This window comes from Marmota monax, unplaced genomic scaffold, assembly GCF_021218885.2.
Source record: "Marmota monax isolate L192 unplaced genomic scaffold, Marmota_monax_Labrador192_F-V1.1 WCK01_AAM20220418_F8-fsc00069, whole genome shotgun sequence".
NCBI classification, from domain to species: Eukaryota; Metazoa; Chordata; class Mammalia; order Rodentia; family Sciuridae; genus Marmota; species Marmota monax.
The window spans coordinates 9,080,380-9,106,680 of record NW_026695243.1 but is presented as its reverse complement, the minus strand read 5'-3'; the positions used below and the strand labels follow the sequence as shown (position 1 = coordinate 9,106,680).

At 43.2% G+C, this 26,301-nt stretch overlaps 1 protein-coding gene across 1 annotated transcript in view; it reads right to left on the bottom strand.

Annotated features, from left to right (window-relative positions):
* B4galt1 (beta-1,4-galactosyltransferase 1) overlaps positions 1-4,670 on the bottom strand; it is a 52,958-nt gene extending 48,288 nt beyond the window's left edge. The window contains exon 1 of the mRNA XM_046457213.2: positions 4,112-4,670. Coding sequence (XP_046313169.1) covers positions 4,112-4,523 — 412 coding nt within the window. The 5' untranslated portion in view covers positions 4,524-4,670. The remainder of the gene's footprint in view (positions 1-4,111) is intronic.
* Between the last annotated feature and the right edge of the window lie 21,631 nt (positions 4,671-26,301).

Genomic DNA, 26,301 nt, shown 5'->3' with positions numbered 1-26,301 from the left:
CTTTGCTGTCTGGCAATTGTTACTTTAATCAATGCAATAAATAATTTTAACCTTCTCTTTGCTAGCCATGTTTGATTTCTATCCTGCAACAAACTGAAGGACCTGCTGGGCCAGAGACAGACACAGATACACCTTGCAAGGATCAGGCTGCCTCTGAGCCTCTGCACTAGGTGTGTATTGGGCAATACCTTAGGGAAGAGCATTGGAGAGTCCATTTCTGGGATGTTATGGTCCAAGAAGCCATAGTCTGAATCCAATCCCACATTTGACTCTTGTTTCCCCATGCCCCAAAGAGCACCTGATTTATCTGAGGCCCTATTGCAAAAGGAAAGAGGCTGGGGCTGGGGTGTAGCTTGGGGGTAGGATGTTTGCTTAGCACATGTGAGGTCCTAGGTTTGATCCCAAGCACCACAGGAAAGAAAGAGAGAGAGAGAGAGAGAGAGAGAGAGAGAGAAAGGAGAAGGAGGGCCAGGGAAGGCTACCATGCTTGTTAAGAGTCTGGGATAAATTACAAACAGAAATGACTGCCATTGGGCTATATAGGGAAAAGCAACCAGGTTTGGCCTCAAAAGTGAGTCAGATGGTCAGGGAAGGTATTTCTGAATCTCAGTCTATTAGATAATGAGTATCTGTATATATGTCAGTAAATTACTTTCCTCAGGAAAAAAAAGTAACAGAATAAAACTGGCTTAAAGGACTGGTTACCAAAGCCCAAAGCTGCAAGATATGAACATAGGTAAGGAACTCTCACTTCCTGGATGAGATAGCACCCCAAGGCAGAAGGAAATGAAACTCCAAGATTCATTCTTCAAATAGGAAAAGACAGCCCTTCCCAAGTTTCAAAGTACACTGTGATCTGGGGAGGCTACCCAGGGCCATATGTATATGCATGCACATTGAGGCAGGGGGCAGAGAGGAGTATACAGGTAGAAAAACACCTGAGAGCAGAGACCTAGCAAGTGCTTCACCTTCAGGGGGCACAAACTGTGGCAGAAGCTATGTCTTCATAAACACCAGGGAAATTGGTTCATGAACAAGCACTCTCCTGGGTCCCTGGCTACCTGCCACTGCTAGTCCTGATTCCCAGTTCTAGATCAGACCCTTCCCTTTTAAACAAATCAAGAGGATCTCCTCAAAGCACAGCTGGGCAAGAGGGGCCTCTGGGATTCAAGCAATCCAGAACTCACTCCCTGCCCTCTTGAGGGAACTATGCCAAATACTCTAAACCCCAGCTGAGCCCCCAGCAAGCCCTGCCTCCCCCAACCAGTTCAGCCTTATGTGCTGCCCACCTTCCCCCACCCCAACCCTCTCTGGGGCTGCCTGTGCACAGCCAGTCAAGTCATGTTGAGCAGCCGCCAAATCTGAGCAGAGATAAACATTCCGGGAAAAGAAACGCAAAACTGCTGCTCCTCCCATCTCAGGCAAACACCCAGGTGGCCAGAAGAGAGCCTCAGTGCCAGGGTCAGTGGAGTAGATCCTGCAAGGCCCCCTAAGGGCCTGAGACAGGACTAGGGAAAGAAGCCCAAACTACTAGGGAGATTTCCCTTAGGAAAGCTGTAGGACTCCCCAGGAAAGGCCCACCTCCACTCTGTAGCACTCACTTCCAGGGGGGCCTCACATTAGTCAGTACTATGGCTCCAAACATTACAACCTGCCCCAAGTCAAAACAGATGGCATACGTGGAGGCAGGATTCTAACCCAAGCCTATCTAAAGATTGCATTGCTCTGACATCCCAGCGTCACATAGTGACCCATAAGCCCAGTCTAGTGCCTTTCTGCCTCAAACCCACCAGATTTCAGTTGGGAGGGACTGAAGTATCTGGCCCAGATCTCTGGACACTAAAGTAGAGCCAAGTTGGAGAAAGGAACTGCAAGTAGTGAAAAGGCCACAACTCTAAACCCCAGGGATGCTTTCTCCCACCAACCTCAAAACCACCCCGCAAGGACTTTGACTGACACCTGCCCAATTGAACAGATGGGCTCAACTCCCCTAACCCACACAGAATCAGGCAGACTTTCAGCTTTTTGAAGGCCCTTCCTGGACAGGAACCTCCATTCCAAGAGCTGCACCCAACCATTTAAATCTAAGGGTTCAATTAAAATGAAGAAAGGACCTCTATAGTCATTTCTGGGGTTGCTGCCTAGCAGCAGCCTAAACGTCACAGTCCCATGCAAGTCACATGAAGTCAGCCAGCCTAGGGCCTCTCTCTATACCCTCTAAAACATTATCTCACAGGAAGTCCTTTCAAGCAACCGATTTCAGAATCAATTTAGCAACACCAGTAACTGGTAAAAAGCAGATCACTAATGACACCATATTATAAAATAAAATAAAGCAGAGCTATGGTTATCACCACGTCTCCCATACCTTAATGAGAAAACCCAATCTAATAAACTTGGGGTACTTTTCTTTGAATTGCTAATTAATTTCTCTTTCTTTCTGCACAATGCCCAAGCAGCAATCAAAAACAAAAGCAAAACAAACAAAAACTGGGTTCTCTGTGGTCTAGGGACTCTCTCATTCTTCCTCCTTTTCTCTGCTGCTCAGAACCATCTCCATGTGAGTCGGAGAAAATAGAACTACAAAGTCTAAAATCATATTACTATATTATTACTAGCAGCCACATACTGAGTTTGTACTATGTGTCATGAATTTAATGTACACAACCTCTTAGTCCTAAAGGGGTTAAGGTAAGCATCGACAACCCCATTACACGTGAGGATAAAAAAATCTATAACATGTCTGAAGTTAAACATTTAGCAGTAGGGCAGAGTCTACTTAATTTTATGAACTACTCTGTTTCCCAGATTAACCACCAAGTCTGAAGGAATTCAGTTTTCTGCATTAAGAAAGTTCTCTCATTACCACAGTTCATGTTTGACCAATTCCAAGCAGTTCCTCCCAAACTTGGTATTAAAATATTGAAGTAATTATTGGAGAAATTGAGCAAGAGCAAGTAGGAAGGCCTGCTTTGCCAGGGCGCTCTGGGAACGTGACAGAGCTTTTGGCAGGATGCCTGCCAGGGCCCCTAGCTCAGAATAACATTCTCTAAAACCTGGCATTAGAAATAAGCAACCACCTGTCTGAACCCTGGAAGCAACCTGTGGCTGCTTCAGGCCTGCAGGCCTGTGGGTTACAGGTCAAAGAGAGGCTCAGGCTAAGTTAATTGTCCTTTTAACTTAAGGAATGCAAACCCACCTACTCAAGGTCCCTGCCCACACTGAAACAGGCTAGAGGCCAAGACTCAGATCATCTGGGCAAGCAGTACCAGGAAGGGGCAACCCCAGGCTGACTGGTTACATTTTAGCCCTCCAGCCCCCAAGATACACAAGCCCTCGGTCCCCAAAGAGGTCCTGCTCACTTAGGTTGAGAGAAACTACAGGAGGAGGAAGCTGGGGAGCCCCCATTCCCCCAGAAGGGCCTCAGGCCAGGGATCTACACAGAGGAGGAAATGAACACAATAGTGACAACTTACTGAGAACGTACCCTCATTAAAATCAAATCTTTATTTACACTGTTTTGTTTACTCTTCCAAAACAACCTCCCAAATAGGTACCATTTATTATCTTCATACACCAGAAGAGAAACCCGGATGTTTAGAGAAAAGTAACTTGCCCAAAAGTTCGGGAGAAAACTTAATCTACACTCAGGAATGGCTCTATGAAACGACAGATGTGAATGAGTAGGTAGACTCTCTTCCCTACTCGGAGCCTCACTGTCAGTCCTCCAAACTGGAGTGGGTTTCTCTGAGCTGCCTGGAAGTTCCTACCAGAGTGAGCATGGCAAGACTGCTCCAAGCTCTAAGCAAACCCAAACTACAAAACCCTGAACCTTGGGCCAGAACAGGGACGTCTTCAAGGCCTTCTTTGGTTCAGAGGCCAGAGGGGCAGGAGGGCTTCCCTATAGGGTACTTCCCCACCCTGCAAGAATCCCCCCATGGGACACCACCCAAGCTCTCCCACCCATCCGGCCCGAGCCTCTCTTTGGGATTAAGCATTCTTATCCGGAACAGGGAGGCTAGCAGTCGTGGAAGAGGGAATGTACTAAGGATCCCGGTCCCGAAATTCAGGGGGAGTCCCTCTCTTCGAACTGGTGCACCCGAGTTCTTACCAAGCAGCGGGGACTCCTCAGGGCAAGCAAGCAGCGACAGTGCTGAGGTGGAAGACACTGGGGCCGAAGTCAAGTTACCCGCGAGACGAGGGCCAGAATTTGCACCAGGGCTGGAGTCGAGCCCCGGGCGAGGCTCAGAGGAGACTCCTAAAGGAGGCGGCGGTCGGGCCTCGCCGGGCCGGAGCTCCCCGGAGGTCTGCCCGTTGGAGGCGGCGCCGTTCGAGCCACCCTGCAGCGATGTGGAGACTCCGACCAGCTGGGGTAAGCGGCTCAGGTCGCGACCCGCCAGGTAATAGACGAGGGTGACGCCGAGGTGCAGCGCGCAGACGGCCACGAGCAGGCGGCAGGCCCGCTGCAGGGACGCGCCGGGCATCGCGGCGCTGCCGCCTAGAAGTGGCTCCCGAAACCTCATCTTCCCGCCGCTGCTTTAAGAGGGGGGTGGGCTACGGGCGGAGAGGGCGGCCCGCCTGCGGGCCGCCGGCCAGGCGCTGCCAGACCGCGGCGACTGGGGGAGGGTCCAGAGGGGGCGGGGGCGAGGGAGCGCGGGCTGCTGCGGACGCAGACTCTTGGGGCGGTCGGACCCGGGAGCCACCCGAAGGGCGCCGGAGGCGCGGGCGGAGGCGGGGCGGGGCCGCCGGTGGGGGCGGGGCCGCGAGCGGGGTTTTCTGGACGAGAGGGAGAGGGCGGGGTCTCTGGGTTGCTGGAGCGGAGGCGGGGCCGTCAAGGAGGAGTTGAGCTTTGGGGGCGGGGCGGCTCCGAAGGGGCGCGGCGCTCAGCTTTCCGCCCGCAGGCCCTGAAGCCCCAGGGTCGGACTTCGGCTTCTACGTCCAGCTGCAAACCTCTCTCTTCCCGAGTTTTGGCGGTGAGGCTTAGGTCGCTATCAAGCCGCACCTCCTCTACCCGCCCCCCCCCCCACAGTCAAGCTGCCCTGGAGAGGCCCCGCCACTTCCTGGGGTACCCAAGGACTGGGGTGCGGGCTTAGGACTGCAGCGCGCCAGCAGAGAAGAGGGTAGAGAGGAAAGCTAGCGAGACGTTGTTTGCAGGGATTGGGGGCCGCGGCGGCTTTCCAGCCGGTGGTCCTGGGTAGGCCTGAGGGGTGAAGAACGGGGGCAAGAAAGGTTGCCTGGGGAACTGGCTTCTACGCCGCGCGAGGAGTGGGACGGCGGCGGAGGGATTTTCCGTGACGTTCGAAACCCCCCTATCTTAGCGTAACTGGGTCCCGGATGCCTTTGTGGGGGGACCAGTAAAAGGCGATTTACAGAGCCTTGAAGTGAAGATAGTGGACAAGTTGGCATTACTCTCGCTTACTGTCGTATGTGTAGAGAATCTCAGAGGTTATCCCAACTCAGTTCTGGGTTCCGGAGATACCTCCTCGAGTGCATACCATGTCTGGACACAAACTTTGAGTGGGAGAGTGGCTTCAATAATTCCCACAGTGGCGGGCTGAAGAACAGCCGTTTTTTACAGTCTACACTGGGCTGGAACATAATTCTATGCAGTAGAAATTATTCCCAGTTTACAGATAAGAATTCAGGGCCCAGGGAGGTTAGTATCCTACAGCTGATGACCAGCAGAACTCTGGCTTCAAAACCCTTACACCTATGTTTACCCCCTTGTTGACTTGCACGCAAAGGCTGGAGGCTGTGTGGGTGACTTTAACACTGAAGCCGCTGAACCTAGATTTGACCTATCTGGTGCTCGAGTGACCTCATCCCAGAGAAAGACTCTTGTAGGTGCTGTCATTTATGTGGATAGGGAAGCTGAGGGGTTCTCGCAGCTAACTCAGAGGTAGGAAATGTTAGCACTGGCCACTACATTTTGAAGAATTTACATATGCCATGAAATAGGTGTTGTTATTGTTTTCATTAAGTAGAAGAGAAAACTGAGGCTGAGGTGTTGATACCTCGTTGGGATCATACAAAATCTATTTCTTCTCTTGACCTCCTGAATACCATGCCCTCCAGATTCTCTTTATTTTCACTGGTCACTCCTCTGTCTTTTGCACTTCTTTCCCAGTTGTTGAGGAAAGCCCCAGGCCATAATCCATGATTCTCTTTTCTGTCTTACTCTCACTTCCTAGGGGTGATTTAGAATATCTTTATGCAGATGACTGCAAAATGTCTCTCATATCTCTTCCCTGACCTCCAGTCACATACCAGTATCTCAGATTCAACACGTCCTGCTCTAACAACCTAATCACTATATTCCACCCTCAGGAGTGGCACCATTGTTCATTCAGTTTCCCAAGAACAAAAACTGAAAGATGTCCTGGATATGCCTCTTATTCCCAAATGTCATTTCTAGTTCCTGGGTAAGTCTTATCAGTATACCTTCAAAATATCAGAGATCAGCTAGGCACAGTGGCCCACACCTGTAATCCCAATGACCTGGGAGGCTGAGGCAGGAGGATTGCAAGTTCAAAGCCAGTCTCAGCAACTTGGCAAGACCCTATCTCAAATTAAAAAGGGCTGGGATATGGCTGAGTTGTTAAGTGCCCCTGGGTGGGTTCAGTCCCAGGGGCGTAGAAAGAATTTGTTAACTCTGCTGCAATCATTATGGTCCAAGCTACCATGATCTCAGCCTGAGTTCTCTAGTTCCTGGTTAATTGGTAACTCCTCTTACACCTCTTCCATACCTCTCCTCAGTCTTCCTTTCTTCCTGTTTCAGGCTTTTGTACTTTTTATTCACTTAACCTGAAACACTGTCATATTTGAGTTCCTCAGATTCCACCTTATAAGAATGACCTTCTTGAACCCTCCTATGTAGAACAGCCTCCTGCCAAAATCTGCTTAATCAGCTTAATTTTTTTTTCAAAGCAGGTATCAACATCCAGCATATGTGTTTATTTTCTATGGTCACTTTCATTAGAAGACCAACTTCATATGGGCAGGAACTCTTGTCTCTCTCTTGCTCACTGTTAGAAAGAAGAAATGAGCCTGCACATAGTTGGTAGTTAATAAATATTTGTTAAGACATTTGGCAAATGAATACTTGTGAGTTTTGTTGTTTTTGAGCTTTTTGTGATGGGTAGTGGGGTGTTTTTGTTTTTGTTTGGGAGGTTGTATTTTGTTTTTGTTTTGGTGGTGCTGGAAATAGAGCCCAGGGCCTCATATGCACATGCTTGTGGAATAAGTATACTCTACCAACACTAAACTGTACCCCCAGCCTTATGATCATTTTGATGTAGGATGGAGAAAAGGGAGAAATTATAGATAAGTTATTTTAGGACACAAATTCAAGAGTTGTTTTCTAAGGAATTAATAAGGGTGAAACTAACCACAACAGCCTATGCCTGGGGAAAATTCTGCCTGGCCAATGAGTGAGAATGAGGCAGATTCGTCCCCTGACTGAAACATCAGGAAAGGGGAAAATGGACATGTATCTTCTATAGGTATAGACAATGCCAGGAGACATTATTAAAGGAAAATTAGGGTCGTAGACCTGTTCCAGGACCTTCTAAGACTAGGAATCAAGGAAAAGGAACACTTGCTAATTGTCCATCCCTCAAAAAAGTGCAGAATCCACTGAGGCCTGAGCAATAGTCTTTGATTCAAAGGTACTTGGAATCAGTAAATTTCTTCCCAAAAGTCCAGAAACCTTCAAGACAACATTGTTGCTGAGTGTGGTGGTACACACCTGTAATCCCAAAGGCTAGGGAGGCTGAGACAGATGAATAGTGAGTTCAAAGCCAGCCTCACAAAAGCAAGGCACTAAACAACTCAGTGAAACCCTGTCTCTAAATAAAATGCAAAATAGTGCTGGGGATGTGGGTTCATGGTCCAGTGCCCCTGAGTTCAATCCCCAGTGCAAAAAAAAAAAAAAAAAAAAAAGAATTGTCCAGCTTCTAAATAGGAAGTAATATTAAAAAAAGAAAGATATAGGCTCAGACAACTTTTTCCCCAACTGTCCCCAGCTCTTTCCACTCTCAACTTATGTCAAGTAAAAAATTAACCCCATCAAGTAAGTGAGACACCTGGAGAAGTTGCAGAATTGCCTTGCCAAAAATTGGAGTCTGGGTTTGGTAATTGGCTCATCCAGTGCTCATCAGCCTAGAATCATCAGTTCCTTACTTCCATTGCAGCTTGCTTTCAACCTCTTAATAGCCTTTCCTCTGCCCTTTCACAGTGCCCTCATCTACACCTGTCAGTTTACATTTCTGTTTCAGCCTCATATGTCAGAAGGACATAGGACAGTAGCTGGCACATGAGAGACTTTTATCTCAAGATCTATTACAACATAACACATGATCCCAAAACTAAGTGTCTTAAAACAGTGTCTCACAGTGAAGCAGTTAATTGGGCAGTTCTGCCTACAATAGTATTAGCTGGAACATGGGTACAATTGAAAGTTTCAAAGTGGCCTCACTCACATGGCTGGTAATCAGTGCTGACTGGGAGCTCAGAATGGGTTGAGGGTCATGGGACCTTCATTCTCCCCAGTGACCTCTTCCCATAAACACTCTTCCAATGTATCTGCTTGGGTTTCCTCACATACTATGGAATATATTCCAAATTGGAGCATTTCAAGAACAAGACAAGAAGATGCAGATCTTTTAAGGCCTAGCCTTAAGCATCACTTCTGTGAGCATTCTTTTTGTTAAAACAAGTTACAATACTTACCATGCACAGGGCCCTGGGTTCAATCCCCAGCACCCCAAAAAATGAATTAATGAATGTGTACATAAATATAAGTTTTAGGCAGTCTAGATTCGAGGGAAGTAAAAATAGACTATATCTTTTGATGGAAGGAGGGGCAAAGAATTAGCAGACATCTTTAATCTACCATCATTTGACCAGTAGCCATAAATATTTAGAATCTCCCCACATATAAATACGTTGCTCTTCTCCAAAGATCCCCCAAGGGTTCGTCCCATTAAGATTTCAGGTGCAGAATTTCATTATCTAAATCAGCTCCAGGTATGGTTCCTAGGGACCTAAGAATCATAAAAATAAATTATCTTCTTGTTGTTGATGTTCTTCCTCTTCCTGAGCAATCCTGTGCAAAAGTCACTAGGTAGGGTTGAACAAGGTAGGAATCAAAATGGCATATACAATGTTTCAAAGCCAACCAAGAGGAAGAACTGGTGGGAAAGCAGTTCAGCACAAGTGTTAATGCCCAAGCAGAGTAAAAAAGGCCATCCAAGGACCTGAGCATGGTAGGAGGACTTCTGGGAGATAGAGCAGTCCAGGATAGAGCAGTCTAGGAGATAGAGCAGTCCAGGAGATACAGCAGTCCAGGAGATACAGCAGTCCAGGATGAGTTGTATATATGTAGATAAGGACAGTCATCCAAGTCTCTGACAGAGAAATTGTTGTGAGTTTGTGGTTTTCAATTTAAAGATAGATAATGAAAGTAATACAGATGTAAAAGAATATCTCCATCTTTCTCTTTCTCCCCACCCGCTTGTGTGTGTGTGTGTGTGTGTGTGTGTGTCTGTGTATGTAAATAGAAAATACCCAACGTAATGAAAATATTTAGCATCCAAATCTTTATTTATAAATACCATTCTCCAATAAAAAGACCTGGTTATCCTTGGAGAAAAGGCTGGATCCAGGGACAAACCAGGGGTATTATAAAGTGAGCCTGGAAAATCTTGTGCCAGGAAGTAAAGAGATCAAAGGATGATGAGAATATGTCAAAAGAAAACAAAATTCAGTTGGAGGGGACTCCCATTGGCCAAGTGTAGAACAATTTGAGCACAAAAATAGGAACAGATTATGACCAATTGAACAAAATAGGAAATTATGAATCTATAGTAACATAAATGAAAGCTTGATAAGTAAAGGAACTTTATATAATTTCAAAGTACCACTCCATGAAATAATGATGGGAAACATTAGAGAAATCCAAATTGTTAGCCATTTTATTAAATAACCATCATGAAATCTTCCAAAATGTCAATAACCGCTCCCATTACAATTGAAGAAAAATAAAGAGAAATGATAATTAAATGTGATTCTAAAGTGAATCCTTTGCTGTACAGAATATTATTGAGAAAACCAATGAAATTTGAGCAGGGACTACAGATAGGATGATGGTAAGCTATCAATGTTAACTCCCTAATTTTGATGATTATATTGTGGTTATATTGGAAATATGCACTAAAAGATTTGGGGATAATAATCATGTCAAACTTGCTCTTGAATAGTTTGAAGATTATTTGTGCTAAACTTACAACTTTTCTATGAGTTATCTTTCTCCCACTTATCCAACATATAATGGGAAAAGAGGGGTAACTACAAGAGACACCACAATAGATACTCCCATTTAGAAAGGTGGTTAATAAGAGGCACATAATAGGCATTAGTAAATGTGAAAGCCGATCATGTACTTGTGGACAATTCCCTGGGCTCCAGTTTTGAGGTCAAGGAATGTGATTCTGTATGGCTCTTATCTCTTGCTTCTGAGCTCTTGGCTCCATCTTAGAGTTATTCTCCCTTTCCCTAAGAAACAGCCCTTGTTTGCAGCCAGTAACTTGTTCAAGATGATTCACCGGGTGCTCAATGTCCCCTTTTTATTTAAAACTGTCTTTGTTTATTTCTTGGGAGAAAAGCTGTGATTTTCCATGATTTTTTTTTTTTTTAATTTCACTCCACTACATAAAAGACATACCCCCAAATCTCAGGAGAGGCCCTTCCCTTCTTTAGGCTGTGAGTCAGGGTTTTGTGGGACAAACCCTTAATATTTTTAGCAGTATTTTGTCTAGATAAGAACTTTAGGAGTCACTGTTTAAAATCTTAACAAAGGGTTTTACAGCCACATCCTGGACCCAGGAGCCAGTCTTACTGGGAGTGCCCTGGAATTCATTTTTCCTCTAGATTTTAATTTACTTTGAGCACTTTTTGCTGATTATAGAAACTGTCCTGATCCCTCTGTAGTTCCCACAATTTTTCTTCATACAGTATTCTTTCTTCCTGTACTTTTTCATAGGCAGCTAAAAGGAGTCAGTTACAACTTTGTATATTTTGCCTGAGAATCTCCACCCCAAGGCCACAAATTGCTACATTAGAAATATATCATCTATGTTAGTGCCTGTTAGCGATATGTAATCTAGATCTCCAATAACCTCCAATAACAACTTTCTCACTGGACATGCGTCTTCCTCACTGCCCTCCAGGACTTTGAAAGCTTCTCCTTTTTTTTCTTCAGTATCAGGGATTGAACCCAGGGGCACTTAACCACTGAGCCACATCCCAAGCCCATTTTATTTTTCATTCTGATACAGGGTCCCAAGTCAATACTGTATGTTTTAGGTTTTTGTTATGGAAGCACCCCACTTTCAGGTACAGTTTCTATATCAATTATCTATTGAAGGAGTTGGCAAACTAGGTAGGTCCCATTGTCAAAATCGGGCCCACCACCTATTTTTATTAGTGAAAATTTAGTAGAACTCAGCTGTGTTATTTTGTTCGTATATTGTAAATGGTTGCTTTCATGATACAATGGCAGAGTTAAGTAGTTGTAACAGAGGTAATAAACCCACAAAGTGTAAAATATTTACTGATTTTTTTTTTTTTTTGCATTACTTAGAACTAAACCCAGAGCCTTCCTTGCCTTGCACATTCCAGACAAATGCTGTACTACTGAGCTCCATCCCCAGCCCTATCTGATCTCTTTGAGAAAAAAGTTTTCCAACCCCTGGTTTGTTTCTATAAAAAAGAAAAACAAACAAACAAAATGGCTACTCAAAAGTGAGTTTCTTAAAACAATAGCATTTTGTGGTTTCTTTTGATTCTATGCATTAACCAGGTTATTTTCTGCTTCACATAGTGTTAACTAAGATGATAGAAAGTCTGGAAGGTACAAATGGCCCCATTCACATGATTGAAAATTAGTGCTGGTTACCAGTGGGAAGCTAAATTGGAAGTGTTAGCTAGGTGTCTCAGTTCTCCCCCATGTGGGCCTCCACGTGGCAGCTTGGGCTTCCTCACAGATTGGTAGCTGAATTCTAAGAAGGAGCATTCTAAATGCACAGAGAGAAGGGAAAGATCTCTTTAGGGCCAAGTCTTAGAAATTATATAGTGATACATCTGCCACATTCTGTTGGGCAGCATAAGTCACAGAACCAGCCCAGATTTAAGAAGAGAGGAAATAGATTCCACATATTGATAAAAAATGTAGTATCCATCTTACTTATTGCCATAATGAATATTACTTAGCAAATAACCATCAAATCTAAGTACCATACAACAGTTAAGCATTCATTTCTTGTGTGCCCATGGGTGGCTGGAACTGTTCTGCTTAAGGCTCTAGATCTGTTAGGTACATAGATGAGTCTACTCCATCTATAATGTCAGCCAAGGGCATGTTTTTCACATGTTATTGACAGAAGCACAAATGAGGGAACAAAAACATATAATGCTTCATAATAAGGTCTCTGGTTGAAATGATCACCTCAACCAACATTCTCTCAGTCAAAACAAGTTGCATGACCACTCTAAGATTAGTGGGTCAGGTAACTATATTCTGCCTCTAGTGAGAGGAACTTCAAAGTTACATGGCAAAGGATTGGATATAGGGAGCAGTCAAGAATTGGGGATAGTACAATTCTTCATAAAAAAAAAAATTCCTGGAGCTGGGGTTATGGCTCCAAGGTAGAGCACCTAGCACGTTTGAGGTACCAGGTTCAATCCTCAGCATCACATAAAGATAAATAAATAAAGGTATTGTGTCCATCTACAACTAAAAAAATATTTTTAAAAATTTCCTGGATATAGTACTGAGAATTCTGCTCACAATTTGCAAAATTGCTGGTCTCTACACCTTCCATTTCCTGCTCTTCCCATGCTACCCTCAGGACTTGTTCAGATTTCAGGATTACAGAGAATATAAGGACATGAATTCCACTTTTATCCAATAACGAATTTCCATGTATAACATACTCTTTGAGAGTTCATCCAGCTTTGTGTGCATACCTCCATTGACAGGAAGCTCACTATATCGTAACTTAGCTCCATTGTTGATATCACTGATCTAGCTATCAAACATTCTTATATTAAGTTGAAACCCATCCTTATAGCATTTACTAATGATACAAGGTCTATTCCTTGGAGACAGAAAATGAACTGAATTATCTTCTAGATGATCTCTGAGTTATTTAAAGAGATTGGCTATGTGCCTTCTCCCCACTTGAAAACAATTTCTGTGTAAGGTGGTAATACCTATTATTGCCACTATTCTTTACTCTTCATGCTTCATGGTTGAGTTTCTTCTCTGTCCTGGTCATTCTTCGATCAAGCTTTGACTACCTGGGCATTAAGTAGTACCTAGGACCAAATGCATCGTACCAGCTGAGGTGTGAGCAACAGAATGGAATAGGACCATCATCTCCATTGCTCCAAATATTGTACTTTCTTCAGTGCCTTTCAAAACAACATTTACTTTTTTGTTTTTTAAGTGCTGAGTATCAAACCCAAGTTCTTACTGAGCAAGTGCTTTAACCATGAATTACATCCCCAGTCCTACGTTCACTTCTTTTTTTTTTTTTTTGGTACTGGGGATTTAACCCAGGAGTGTTTGACCACTGAGCCACATCCCCAGCCCCCTTTTTTCTTTTTAATTTTAAGAGAGGGTCTCACTAATTTGCTTAAGGCCTAAGTTACTGAGGCAGCTTTGAACTTGCAATCTTCCTGCCTCAATCTCCCAAGTCACTGTGATTATGTGTGCACTATCATGCCCAACAACATTCACTTCTTGATGTTCACGATAAACTAGAATAGCGGACTGAAGACAAAGTTCTAAAACAGTGAAAACACTGTTATTAATGGACTTTAATCCTTTAAATAAAGACATTGTGCAAATTAGCATTTTGTGGTGGTATGTATGTGCGCATGTGTATGTATGTACTGTGGATTGAACCCAGGGCATTATACCACTGAGCTACATCTCTAGCACTTTTATTTATTTATTTATTTGAGACAGGATCTCCCTAAATTGCTCAGGCTGGCCTTGAAGTTATGAACCTCCTACCTTAGCCTCCCAAGTAGAAGGGATTAAAGGCCTATACCACCACACCTAGCCTTATCAGGGTTTTTGACTGCAAAATATGTCCAGTTACAACATTAGTCTGTTATGATTACCACTGCCAACAATTAATCAACACTACCACTTAAATACTATTCATGTACTGCTATTGCTGCCATGAATAACTTCTACACCACCTCTGCTACTTAGCAGAATTCTGTAAGAATTCAAAGTCCTCAATGGGTGTGGCTGAGCCAAATTCACATGCTTGAGCTCTAGCTAGCAGGAAGGGGGAAAAAAAGAATATTTCCTGTTCTGCATCCATGGTAGGAGCAAGGGCACTTCAGCCTTCTAATACTATATACACTGGAAAATTCTTCCAAAATAAGACAGGTGTTACATGCGGGGTAGACAAATATAATGACAAAGATTTACTCTATTCATTTAGCAAGTTGCTTTTCTTCTTAACTGTAGTATTATCCAATACATATTTTCCATTTTATCCACAACAGTGATTATTAAAGTCAGGCACCATGGCACACGCTGCTGGCCTATAATCCCAGCAGCTTGGGAGGCAGAGGCAGGAGGATTGCAAGTTCAAAGCCAGCCTCAGCAACTTAGCAAGGCCCTGAGCAACTCAGTGAGACCTTGTCTCTAAATAAAATGCAAAATAGGGCTGAGGATGTGGCTCAGTGGTTGAGTAGTGCCCTTGAGTTCAATCTCTGGTACCTCTCCCCCCACCCACACACACACAAAAAAAGAGTGATTATTAAAGGCCTTGCTAAAGACCCAGTTTGCCAACAAACCGACTATTAAGTGAAGATCTGTAATCTGTCAGTTCAGGGACCTGTCAAGAAAGGAAATCTGATTATGCATGCCTTGGCTTGTTCTGAGAAATCTCCATTTCCTTTGTATCTTTTCAAAACCTATCTGCAGTCAGGCACGGTGGTGCACACCTGTAATCCCAGCAATTGAGGCAGGAGGTTTGCAAATTCAAGACCAGCCTCAACAACATAGTGAGAACTTGTCTCAAAATTTAAAATTTTAAAAGTAAAAAAGGAAATGGGAGGTGTAGAGACCAGCAGTCTCTAAAAATACAGCTCGTTGGTAAAACTCAGGGTTCAGTCCCCACTTCCAAAAAATAAAAATGAAATAAAACAAAATTTTAAAAACCCTATTCTTGAATAAAGGTATATAGTTTTCAGAATCAACTTTCTCTTCCTGTGTCGTTTGGATCTAGAATGTCCCCTCAAAAGCCCATGTGATAAAGGCTTGGCCCCTAGCTTGGTGCTAGTGGGAACCTTTAGGAGATGGAGCCTACTGGGAGGTCTTCAGGTCATTGGAAGCAAGCCCTTGAAGGGGATTATAGGGTCCTGGCCTCCTTTTCTTTCTTTCACTAGCTCCTATCCAAGAAGTAAGTGTTTTAAACTGCTTTGCCATGTGCTTCCACCATGATTTGCTGCCTTGCCACAAGCCCAAAGAAAGGGGGCCAACTGGTCGTGGACTGAAACCTCCAAAACTGTGTGTGAAAATGAACCCTTTCTATTTATAAATTAATTATCTAGGGTTCTTATTATAGTAGCCAAAGGTTGGCTAACATGCTCCCTGTAAGGATCAGGTGTTGATTATGTCTGCCTTGTATTCCTTACTCCTGGTAGGAGACTCCTACTTTTCTCCATGTGGTAGGGATAGGCTAACCATGGGCTTTTCAACAGACCATAAAACTTGTATATAGACACTCAAAGCACCGAATCCCTTCTAGACACAGTGATTGGTTCAGGGATAATCATGTGGCCTAAGGAGGGCTTATGAGCAATGTCCAATTCTTCCCCTAGAACTTCTTAAGAAGTCAAAAATTCTGAAATGAAAGTATTAGCAGGGCCACACTCCTTCTGAAAGCTCTATGGAAGAATCTTTCCTTGTATCTTCTAGCTTGTTATGACAGCAATACTTGGCATTTCTTGGTTTGTAACTGTCCCAAACTAATCTCTAACTCAGTCTTCACATGATCTCCTCTCTATGTATGATTCTCTTCTGTTAATGTGTCCTCTCCTTTTCTAAAAATATACCAATCATTGTATTGAGGATCTACTCTAATCTGGTATAACCTCATTTTGACTTAACTAATTATATATGCAAACCCTATTTCCAAATAAGGTCAGTTCTGAGGTTTTGAATAGACATGAATTTGGGGGGTACAGTATTCAACCACTACAGCCTCATGTGAGAGAACCTGCCTGAGAATTAAGCCAACGAGGAGGCAAGAGGAATGTGCCCTGGTATGCGTATTTGACTCCCACTGACCTTAACAAATTATATGCACTGGTAAATTCCTCCTCCTTTTTCTCTCCCCTTAAGTTGATTTAAAGTAACAAGAAGAAACTAATTATATCATTTTCTCCTTTTGTAAATTTAGAAAATAATTTGCACACGACCAATGTTCCAAATTTCTCCCTACTGCATACAACCTCCAAAATTGTTTGACAAGGACTGAGCAATTTCATTTAGAATTTCTCTTAAGACCTTGGATTTACTTCAAGGGGCTAGGAAACAAATTTATTTGAGAAATTAAATGATCTCTTACAATGTTTTCAACCATTTTTCCTTTCTTCTAACTTTTATTATGGAAAATAAAATATAAATAGATATATTTATATAAAATAGAATAGTATAATTCCCTATTTACCACCACACTTTTTACAATACCAACAAGTAACCCAAACTTCTTTCACCTCCTGCAGGATTTTTTTATAGCAAAGCTCAGATGCTATATAATTAGTTTACCCTTTTAAATGTATTTGACGAGTTCTGTCCCCTGCAAGAAAGACAAAGCAAGGTAATTCACACATAGAAAGTATACTTTAGCCTGACTGTGGCAGCATATGCCTGTAATCCCAACTATTTGAGAGTACGAGGCTGGAGGATCATAAATTCAAATCCAACCTGGGCAATTTAGCAAGCCCTTGTCTCAAAATTAAAAATAAAAAGGCTGGCATTATTGGGACCTTGGGTTCAATCCCCAGTACTGCAAAGAAAGAAAAAGAGGGGGAGGGAGAAAGGAAAGGAAGGAAAAGAGAATATAGAGGTTTGCTGAATAGAGTCCCTGCCTTCAGAATTTTCAGTCTCTTCTTCTGAGAGATAAGATAAGAATCCCCTCCAAGCATTTAGGGAACTTTAATGTGAGTTGCCTGGGGAACTGTTAAAATGTAGGTATTCCTTGAGAAGGTAAGGCAGGAAACCAGGTCTTAGATGATACTAATGATTCTGGTCTATGAGTCACACTTTGACTGGCAAGACCCTATATCATAATGCAAAGGAGAAAATGATAGGGCACTCTATGATGAAGAGGTGATTGGACACAGAATTTAAGAACTGGCTTGGTGAATGAATAGCTTATCACAGTTACCCAAATTAATTTTTTAAATATTCTAAGGTGAGATTAACATCAAACCAATCACTGAGGGAGACCAAAAATAATTTTTATGACTTCTGGGAAGAGGAAGCTAGCAGGAATTTAGTGGTAAAACACCTGCTTGGTATGTGAGAGGCTCTGGGTTGAATCCTCAGAACCAAGAAAAAGAAAAGAGAAAAAATGGGAAAGAAGAAATTATGGGAGGCACAACCACATGTCAGTTGTATTAAATATGATAAAGAGTGAACATCCAGGGGCTGAGATTAGAACCTCTCAGTGGTAGAGCGCTTGCCTAGCACATGTGAGGCATTGGGTTCGATCCTCAGCACCACATAAAAATAAATAATTAAAATAAAGGTAGTGTGTCCATCTACAACTAAATATTAAAAAAAAAAAGTGAACATCCTATGATTTGGGAGGCTGAGGCAGGAGGATCATAAGTTCAAGGCCAGCTTCAGCAACTTAACAAGACTCAGTAGCTTAATTAGAACCTATCTCAAAATTTAGATAAATAAATAAGGACTGGAGATGTAGCTCAGTGGTAAAGTACCCTGGTTCAATCTCATACCAAAAAAAAAAAAAAAAGGAACATGTCTAGCCAAAACAAGATGACTCTTTTCTCTAAAACTTTACCCCTTTATTTTAGTGCTGCCTTTCCTCACCTACCAAGTGAGGCAATGAGATGGCCTCTTCTGAGTCAGGATTTGAAATACAGGATTGCCAGTCAGTCCTTAGGTGTGGTGTGGTAGAATTTAGATGATGTAAATGTTTCCCCTCTACCAAAGCACAGAGAAACAAAGAAAGCTGAGAATGAAACGGACCACAAAGAGGAATTGCCATAAAAAGGAAGAGATGGCACAGCCCACATTCCTGAGGTTTCCTTGCCCCCATTCCCGTCCTTCCTGAGGCCTATTCTCGCATAAATTTCTGCCCTTGGATTATTCTCCTCAAAACCCAGGGTCTTCTGAAAATCTTCCAGGTTTTGTGCAAGTGAATTTCAGATTTTCAAAATCAGAGACAGACAAATAGAAATAGTTATACAAGTGGGAACAAAGAGGAGAAGAGAAGGGCCTAGTGATGTAGGTCAGTGTGGGAGTCCCCAACATAGGAGGAGGTAGACCATTCCTGAAAGGAACGAAGTTTCAGAAGCCAGAAAAGAAACTCTTCCTGCAGGCAGAGAGGACCATGTTGTGCTTCTGGCCTCCTTTGAAGCTACCAGGTTCATGCTGACTAGCTGCTTGGATATCCCCATCTGGCAATTCCCTTCAGTCTTTCTGGTTGTGTTGGAACCAGTCATTGCCAGAAGGCACTCTGTTCCCATCAAGTGCTGAGGGCCACAATAGGCCTGCTTTACTACAACATGAGGTTGGTCATAGTCTGACTCGCCCACGTGTCTAGGAAAAGCTGTTTCCAACTGGTGGTTGTTCTGCCCACCTTCTTAATCAGCATGCCACCCTCTGAGTGCCCATGTTGGGAGGTGTGAGGTTTGACTGAGCTTCAGGTAGTTCCTGAAGTCAATGGCAGTTACCCATGCCCAGTCCCCTAGGTTACAGATATGTGACCAACTTGTCCTGGTTTGCCCAGGACTACTTTTATTTTTTTTATTTTTATTTTTGTTATGTGTGCAGTAGTAGCAATGGAATGTAGGCCTTGCATATTCTAGGCAAGAGCTACATACCCAGACCCAGCCCATTACTATCCCAGTTTTAAAGTGGAAAGTCCAATATCCTAGGAGCCCTCTCAGACCCTGGAGAACTGGGAGGCTAGTCACCCTAATTACATAGACCCCAGGTCCTCAATGAAATCCTGCCTGAGCATTGTACCCTTAAGATATCATTCCAAGCCTAAGGACACCAAGACTCTAAACCCGACCCTCTTGAGAATTCCCACTGAGGGCTGGGGTTGTGGCTCAGTGGTAGAGTGCTCGTCTAGCATGAGGCACTGGGTTCAATCCTCAGCACCACATACATGTAAAATAAAGATATTGTGTCCACCTAAAACCTTAATAAATTAAATAATTAAAAAGAAGAATTCCCACTGAAACTGATTTCTGAAACTACCATATCTTTCTGTAAGTCTATAGACAATATAGGACTGTCTAATTAAACAGTTTCAAAAAAGTTTCTATTAAATAATTGGGTGACCTTGGACAAATTGTCTAACTTCTCAGTACCTTATCTGAAAAGTAATAACACGAATGGCATATTTACCATGATTTTGTGGGAATACTATCTGAGAACTCCTTTCTGCCTTTCTGATTGTGTTGGAACCAGATACGTCAGAAGACACCTTGTTCCCATGCAGTCCTGAGGGCCACAGTGTCCCTTCTTTATTGCCACTGGAGGTTATAGTTTGTTTCTAAAGAGAATTTCATTCTCTCAGCTTTTTTTTTTTTCTACAAAGTACTGGGTATTGAACCCATCCCTATCCCTTTTTATTTTTGTCATATTTTGAGAAAGGGTCTGGCTAAGTTGCCCAAGGCTAGCCTTGAATTAGGAGGCCTCCTCAGCCTCCCAAGTAGCTGGGATTACAGGTGTGCCACTATATCTGACCATTCTCTTGGCTCTAATTTTTTAAATTTTTGAACAAATAAAAGTCAGTGGTTATTTTCATGCCCTCATACTGATCTAGTCACTACCTCCTCCTCCTGGGGAAGAGAGGGGCTCTCTACTGGGTATACTTTAGAGTGCCAGTAGCAAGGTGTGGACCCTGTACAGGGCAGACGGAAGGCTCAGGCTATCTCTAGAGGCCTCACCTAATTCTTGTTCTCTCTGGGCTTCAGAGGTTAGGCCCTCAGCCAGAAGTTAGGAGGGACTGAGAACTCAAAGACAGAAGAGGCACGAGCATGTTTTGTGTACGTTGGGTGGGGCAGCTTATACAGTCCTTACAGCCGCCAGGAGGTGAGGTCTGTTTGGTGACAAAGGCAGCCTGGCCCACGTAGATTTATTCATTGTTGTTCACCACTGGGAAGTGTATACACCAATGCTGGCTTTGTGTGACATGATGACAGCAAATCCCAAAGCCCAGGTGCTGGGTTTCAGACCCTCTGAGGAGAAAACCCCAGGAGTACGTGGAGGTCTCACCACCTCCCTGTGGGCCAGCCACACCAGGCCAGCTCTCAAAGGCCTCTTGTAACTGTCTTTCTCTCATCTTTCCCCACTTTGATAAATGTCCTGGGATTAGCCCTTCTGTGTTTATTGGATGAGCAATTTGTGTCTCTCTGAAAAGCTACATCTGAATAATATTTGGCACAAGCTGAAGAAACGTGATCCTCAGCATTTCTCTCCAGCCAGCTTTCTGGAGCCAGCCTGTCTCCTGCCAGCAGAGGTATTCAGTTCTACAGCTGAGTTTGGCAGCTAAACATGATTGTAGGGGGCCAGTGAGGGTGGGTGGAAGGGTAGGGGAAGTCCCTAGGGCAGGGCTGGGAACCCAGGGGGTGAAGGGACAGTGCAGTGAATTGGCCAATAGTTCTAGAAGTGCTTGTAATAATTTAAGATCATCACAGATGCCCACAGCAACAACCATAACCTGAGGATAGGGAAACCAGTGTCCCATGCAGTTCAGGAGTCTAGGTGGTTACCTGGGCCCAGAGTCCCAGGTATGAAGAGCAGCAGAAGAGACTCAAGAGAGTCCAGCATCCAGATCCCAGATCTGGTAGGGTAATTGATGCTGAGCTCTTGAGGTTTGTGTGAGATGGGACATGGTTAGGGGGTATGTACTGAGGCTATTTAAATATTTCCTGCCTCTATCAGTGCAGGTCCCAGAATTGAGGAGGACAGAGCTTGTAGCTATGGTAAACAAAGGGTACAGTTATGAGGTACCGAGGAGCAGATGAAAAAAGAACTTAGTGAGTGTGTGTGTGTGTGGGGGGGGTATGCCAACAACCTCCAATGACCATATCCCCCACCCCAAGACTATTGCTGTGCCCCCTTGGCACTCTCTAAGCTCTTTTCTTAGGCCCCACATCACCTCCCCTTGTATCCTTGCTTTCTTTCATCAACATCTTTCCCACTCTCTTCTAGTCAGAGATCAGCTCAAAGGTTGGGCACCTTCCTTGTGTCCCTAACAGCAAGCACAGAACTGGCCACTGAGTGGTTTCATGAATAAAGGAATGAATGGCCAGCCTTCAGTGAGCTCCCAGCACTCAGTGGTCATAGACCTATAAGGAGATAGGAAATGACAGGTCAGACAGCAGCAACCATGCAGGAAATTGATTCAGGAGTGAAAACATGGCCACTATAATACCATCTTCAGAGTCTATGCTGGGCAAAGGCCTGTGTATAAAGCCAGCTCTTCGTGACAGGAAACTTGAGGCACCTAAGCAGCTGTGCACCCATCCTGCTGAAGGTCAAATGTTGTTTCACATGGTCCTAAGATTCAGTAAACAGCTTTGGGATCCCTACCTTGTTCCACACCCCATAGGACACCATCTGTCTCTTCTAACAGAAAAAAATATGTGCACCATCAAAAGGAGGAACCATCTGTGCTCTGGCAGAGGCATAGAAGGGGGATCATGAAAGTTCAGAAAAAGAAGAGATTAATTTCATTAGGAGGAGTCAGGAAGGTTTCATGGGGATGGGGTGACATTAAAACAGCCCTAGGACAAAGTCTGCAAATGCACACCAAGGGTATTGTTTCCCCCCACCCCCCACCACCATCACCACACACACAATTTTTGTTTATTAGGTTGTGTGTGTGTGTGTGTGTGTTTCCAGTGCTGGCATGCAGGGCATTACACTTGCTACGCAAGTGTTCTTCTGCTGAGTTATACCCCTAGTGCACACGCACCAAATTTGGTATCCATGGCAGATTCTGCAAACTGATCCCTTTATTCTTTCACTGAGTCTAGTTATATCCACAGAATTCTTTTCAACATAACTCTCCAGCCTGACAACCAGGAACATCACAGGAGAATAAAATCCACTTGCCTTCCTACATCTTGGGAGGTGTGTACAATTGAAACATTCAGAGACTGGAGACGCAGTGGTGGGAAAATGCTGAATACAAACACTGATGGTGAGCGGGCTGCTTAGACTTGTGGGGACAGTTTGTGATTGGAGAACCTGGATGGCAGGGCTGAGAAACTAGGTTGCAGAAATATCTGGATTCGGGTTTTTGCAGGCTAGGGAATTTAGGCTTAGGCCTGAGAGAGAGAAGGACTGGCACAACTGTTTTCAGGAAGACATTCTGGCAGCAGCAGGCAGGGCGGGCTGGGCTGGGAGAAGCTGGTAGACCAGCCAGACAATCATCTCAGGCAACAAGTGACGAAACCTCCTCCTCCTGCGGCACTTGGCAAAAACATCTGTTCAACACTCATCCCACTGCCTCTCTTGGAGCTGTCTTTTGACAGCCTGACGGCCACAAGCCTGTGGCTTCCCTAACAGCAGGGACTGTTTGCTGCCTCTCTGGGGCCCCTCGGCCCGACATGGTTCTTGGCAGGTGTTCATTATATATTTGTGAAGTTACTGAATAGGGCAGTGAAAAAAAGGACAAGGGGTGTACAGAGAAGGGCACAGATTTCCGGAATAACATCCTGTTTAGCAAGTGCAGTTCCTAAGGCCTGGGCATTGGAGCAGCTGTCTTTTGGTGAGTGTGGAGAAGTAGAGGCATGTGCAGGCAGATGGCAGGGAAGAAACTACAGTCCACTCCAGTTGGAGTGGGAGTTGCCGTCAACTTCTGTGTGTGTGCGTGCGTGCGTGCGTGCGTGCGTGCATCTGTCTGTCTGTGTGTCTTGGGGAGGGTCTCGCAAGAACTTCTTGCTTTTCTCAGAAAGGTGGATGGCCAGGCAGGAGAACTCACAATCTACTGTCCTAAGGTACTTTAAGAAGTATATTAAAAGTCTTTTTTGGTTGCAAATGGTGGAAACTCAATGCAAGTGAGCATAGAGAAAACGAGATGTTTATTGGCTCGTAAGATACATTTGGGAACAGCCAGAACCAGTGATTATCACAGTGCTAACAATGCAAAGTTCTCCTTCCCTCTCTAATGGCTGCTTCTCACTCCACTCACCAGCCTCATTCTTACAAGCCCAGCTTCCTCCAACAGGCTGGAAACTTGGCAGCCTGGGTCTCCTATCTGAGAGCTTTTTCCACAGAGAGGCATCAAAGACTTCCTATCTCACGTCTCAATGTCAGAGATCCCAGGAAACGATTTTGATAGGCTCTGTTTTTGCTAGGATCTTGCCCCTGGCCTAAGACCAAACCTTAGTAGTGGCTAAGGAAGCAGGGCTATATAAGGAAGAAATCAGTTCCACCAAAAGCCTCATAGTCGTAATAGGAAAAGGAGCATTTTCCAGAGGCAGACCCAGCGATAAGACCTCTGAGTCCTTTGCATAAGTTAATTATTTTGCACCATTCCCTTTCATTTTCAGTCCTGGAGATAGAACACAGGGTGCTCTACCACTAAATGACATTCATTTTCTTATTTTCTTTTTTCTTTTTTGGTTGGTTGATTTGTTTGTTGAGGCAGCGTCCAGCTAATTTCCCAGGCTGCCCTTGAATTTGCTATTCTCCTGCCTTACCCTCCCGAGGAACCAGGATTATAGGCATGCTTTGTGGCACCCAGTTTACTATTGTAATCTTTTTTTTTTCTTCCTCTTGGTACTGGGCATTGAACCGAGGACCTCACATATGCTAGCCAATCTCTCTACCAACAAGCTACACCCCAGACCCGACTGTAATCTTGACTATCCTTGGAGATATAATTTCAGGAAACCAAGGCACAGAGAGGAGTAACAAACTGCCATAAATCATCATCTAATAAATGATAAGAATTTAATAAATTAAATGTATTATTATCAAATTTAATAATTAATAACTAGAATTTGAATTCATTCAATCTAACTCTCAACTCTGTGTCTTCCCTTTATGTTACGTTGCCTATTTACTACAGAAGGAAACAAAGCAAAGTATAGGGGTGGGAAGCAGGAACATAGATAATTTCTCCCAGGAAAATCCTAAGGCTGGGCTGAGGAGTCTGTGGGAAGTGATTGATCCAGTGTTGCCATTAGAGATGGTTAAATTCACACACACATACACACGCAAAAAAAAAAAAAAAAAAAAAAAAAAAACAGAAAACAAGACACAGAAGAATGCATGAACAATAAAGACTGAAATTACTAGGTCAAAGGTTTAAAAAAAAAAAAAACCACTTTAGTAGCTTTTGACCCCCATGACCAAATAAATTGCTTTTCACAGGTTGGACCACTTTATCCTGTCACCAACCATTTGGAAGCAAACCATTTCCCCACCACTGCCAGCACAGCTATTATACTTCTGATTGCTTAAATTTTTAATAGGTGAAAATGGGACCTCATTGTTCTTTCACTTGTTTTTCCTGGCTTCCTGAAGTTCTACTTTAAATAAGTTAAGATAGAAGTATGATTAAGTCAAAATGAAATATCCCTTTTTTAGTATCTCTAATAAGATTGATGGGTAGTGAAGTTTCTTATTTGACCTAGTAATTTCAGTCTTTTGAAACAGCTCAGAGTCACAAAACAAAACCCAACTATTGCCATGTGCAAGAGGTACATCAAAAAATAGTGTTCCTCATAAAAGGGAAAGAAAAAATAGAAAACAAATGCCATGATGCAAACCGAAACACAAGAAAACAGGGGTTTTGATGTTAATATTAGAGATGGTTAAATTCACATACACATACACATACGCACACACACACACAAAAAAAAAAAACAGAAAACAAGACACAGAAGAATACGTGAACAATAAAGACAGAATTACAATGAAGATGTGTCATAAATACTTATGCATAAAATAATATAATGTTAGAATTCATAAAGCAACAGAATGATAGAAAATATGTAAAGAAACAGTCAAAAATACAATAATAGTAGGAAACCTGAATTCACCTCTCTTAGCTCATTATTAATAAATAAACTGTATAATTAAAAAGGGTTTAGAGAATTTGATTTATTAATCAGTAAACTAGATTCAATTAAAAGATATAAAAATCCATACTTGAAAATCTAGAATGTACTCCATTGGTAAATGCCTGTGGTCATTTGCAAGTGACTACAGGTCAGGCCTCGAAAATCAAAACAAACAAAACCCAAAAACTTTAATGCATTTTTAAAAATATTTTTTAGTTGTTGATAGACGTTTACTCCATTTATTTATATGCAGTGCTGAGAATTGAACCCAGTGCCTCACATATGCCAGGCAAGTGCACTACCACTGAGCCCCAGCCCCAGCTCCACTTTAATGCATTTTAAATAGTAAAATGAGGCTGGGCACATTGCAATCTGCCTGTAATCCCAGCAATTCAGGTATCTGAAGCATGAAGATTGAAAGTTTGAGGTTAGCCTCAGCAACTTAGCAAGACCCTGTCTCAAAATTAAAAAATAAGAACTGGGGATATAGCTCAGTGGTAAAGCACCCCTGAGCTCAAATCCTGGCATTTATATATAAATTAATTTGCAATCCTCTAGTTTCAGCCTTCTAAGTCACTAAGATTACAGACATGTGCCACTATGCCCAGCTTTATGAGATACTTAAAGTAGTTCAATTCATAGAGAAAGAAAGTAGAATGGAATTTACAGGGGCTGCAGGTAGGAGGAAGTGGGAAGCTATTGTTTGATGGATGTATTGTTTTAGTTTTGCAAGCTGAAAAATCTCTGAAGATTGCTTGCACAACAGTATGAATAAACTAACACTACTGAACTGTACACATGGAAATTACTGAGTTGGTAAATTTTGTGTTATGTATATTTACCACGATTGTTAAAAAACCTCTATCAAGAAATTAAGAAATTATTTCTTAATTAATTCTCAAAGTGCAAAATGACTTGAAAAAAATG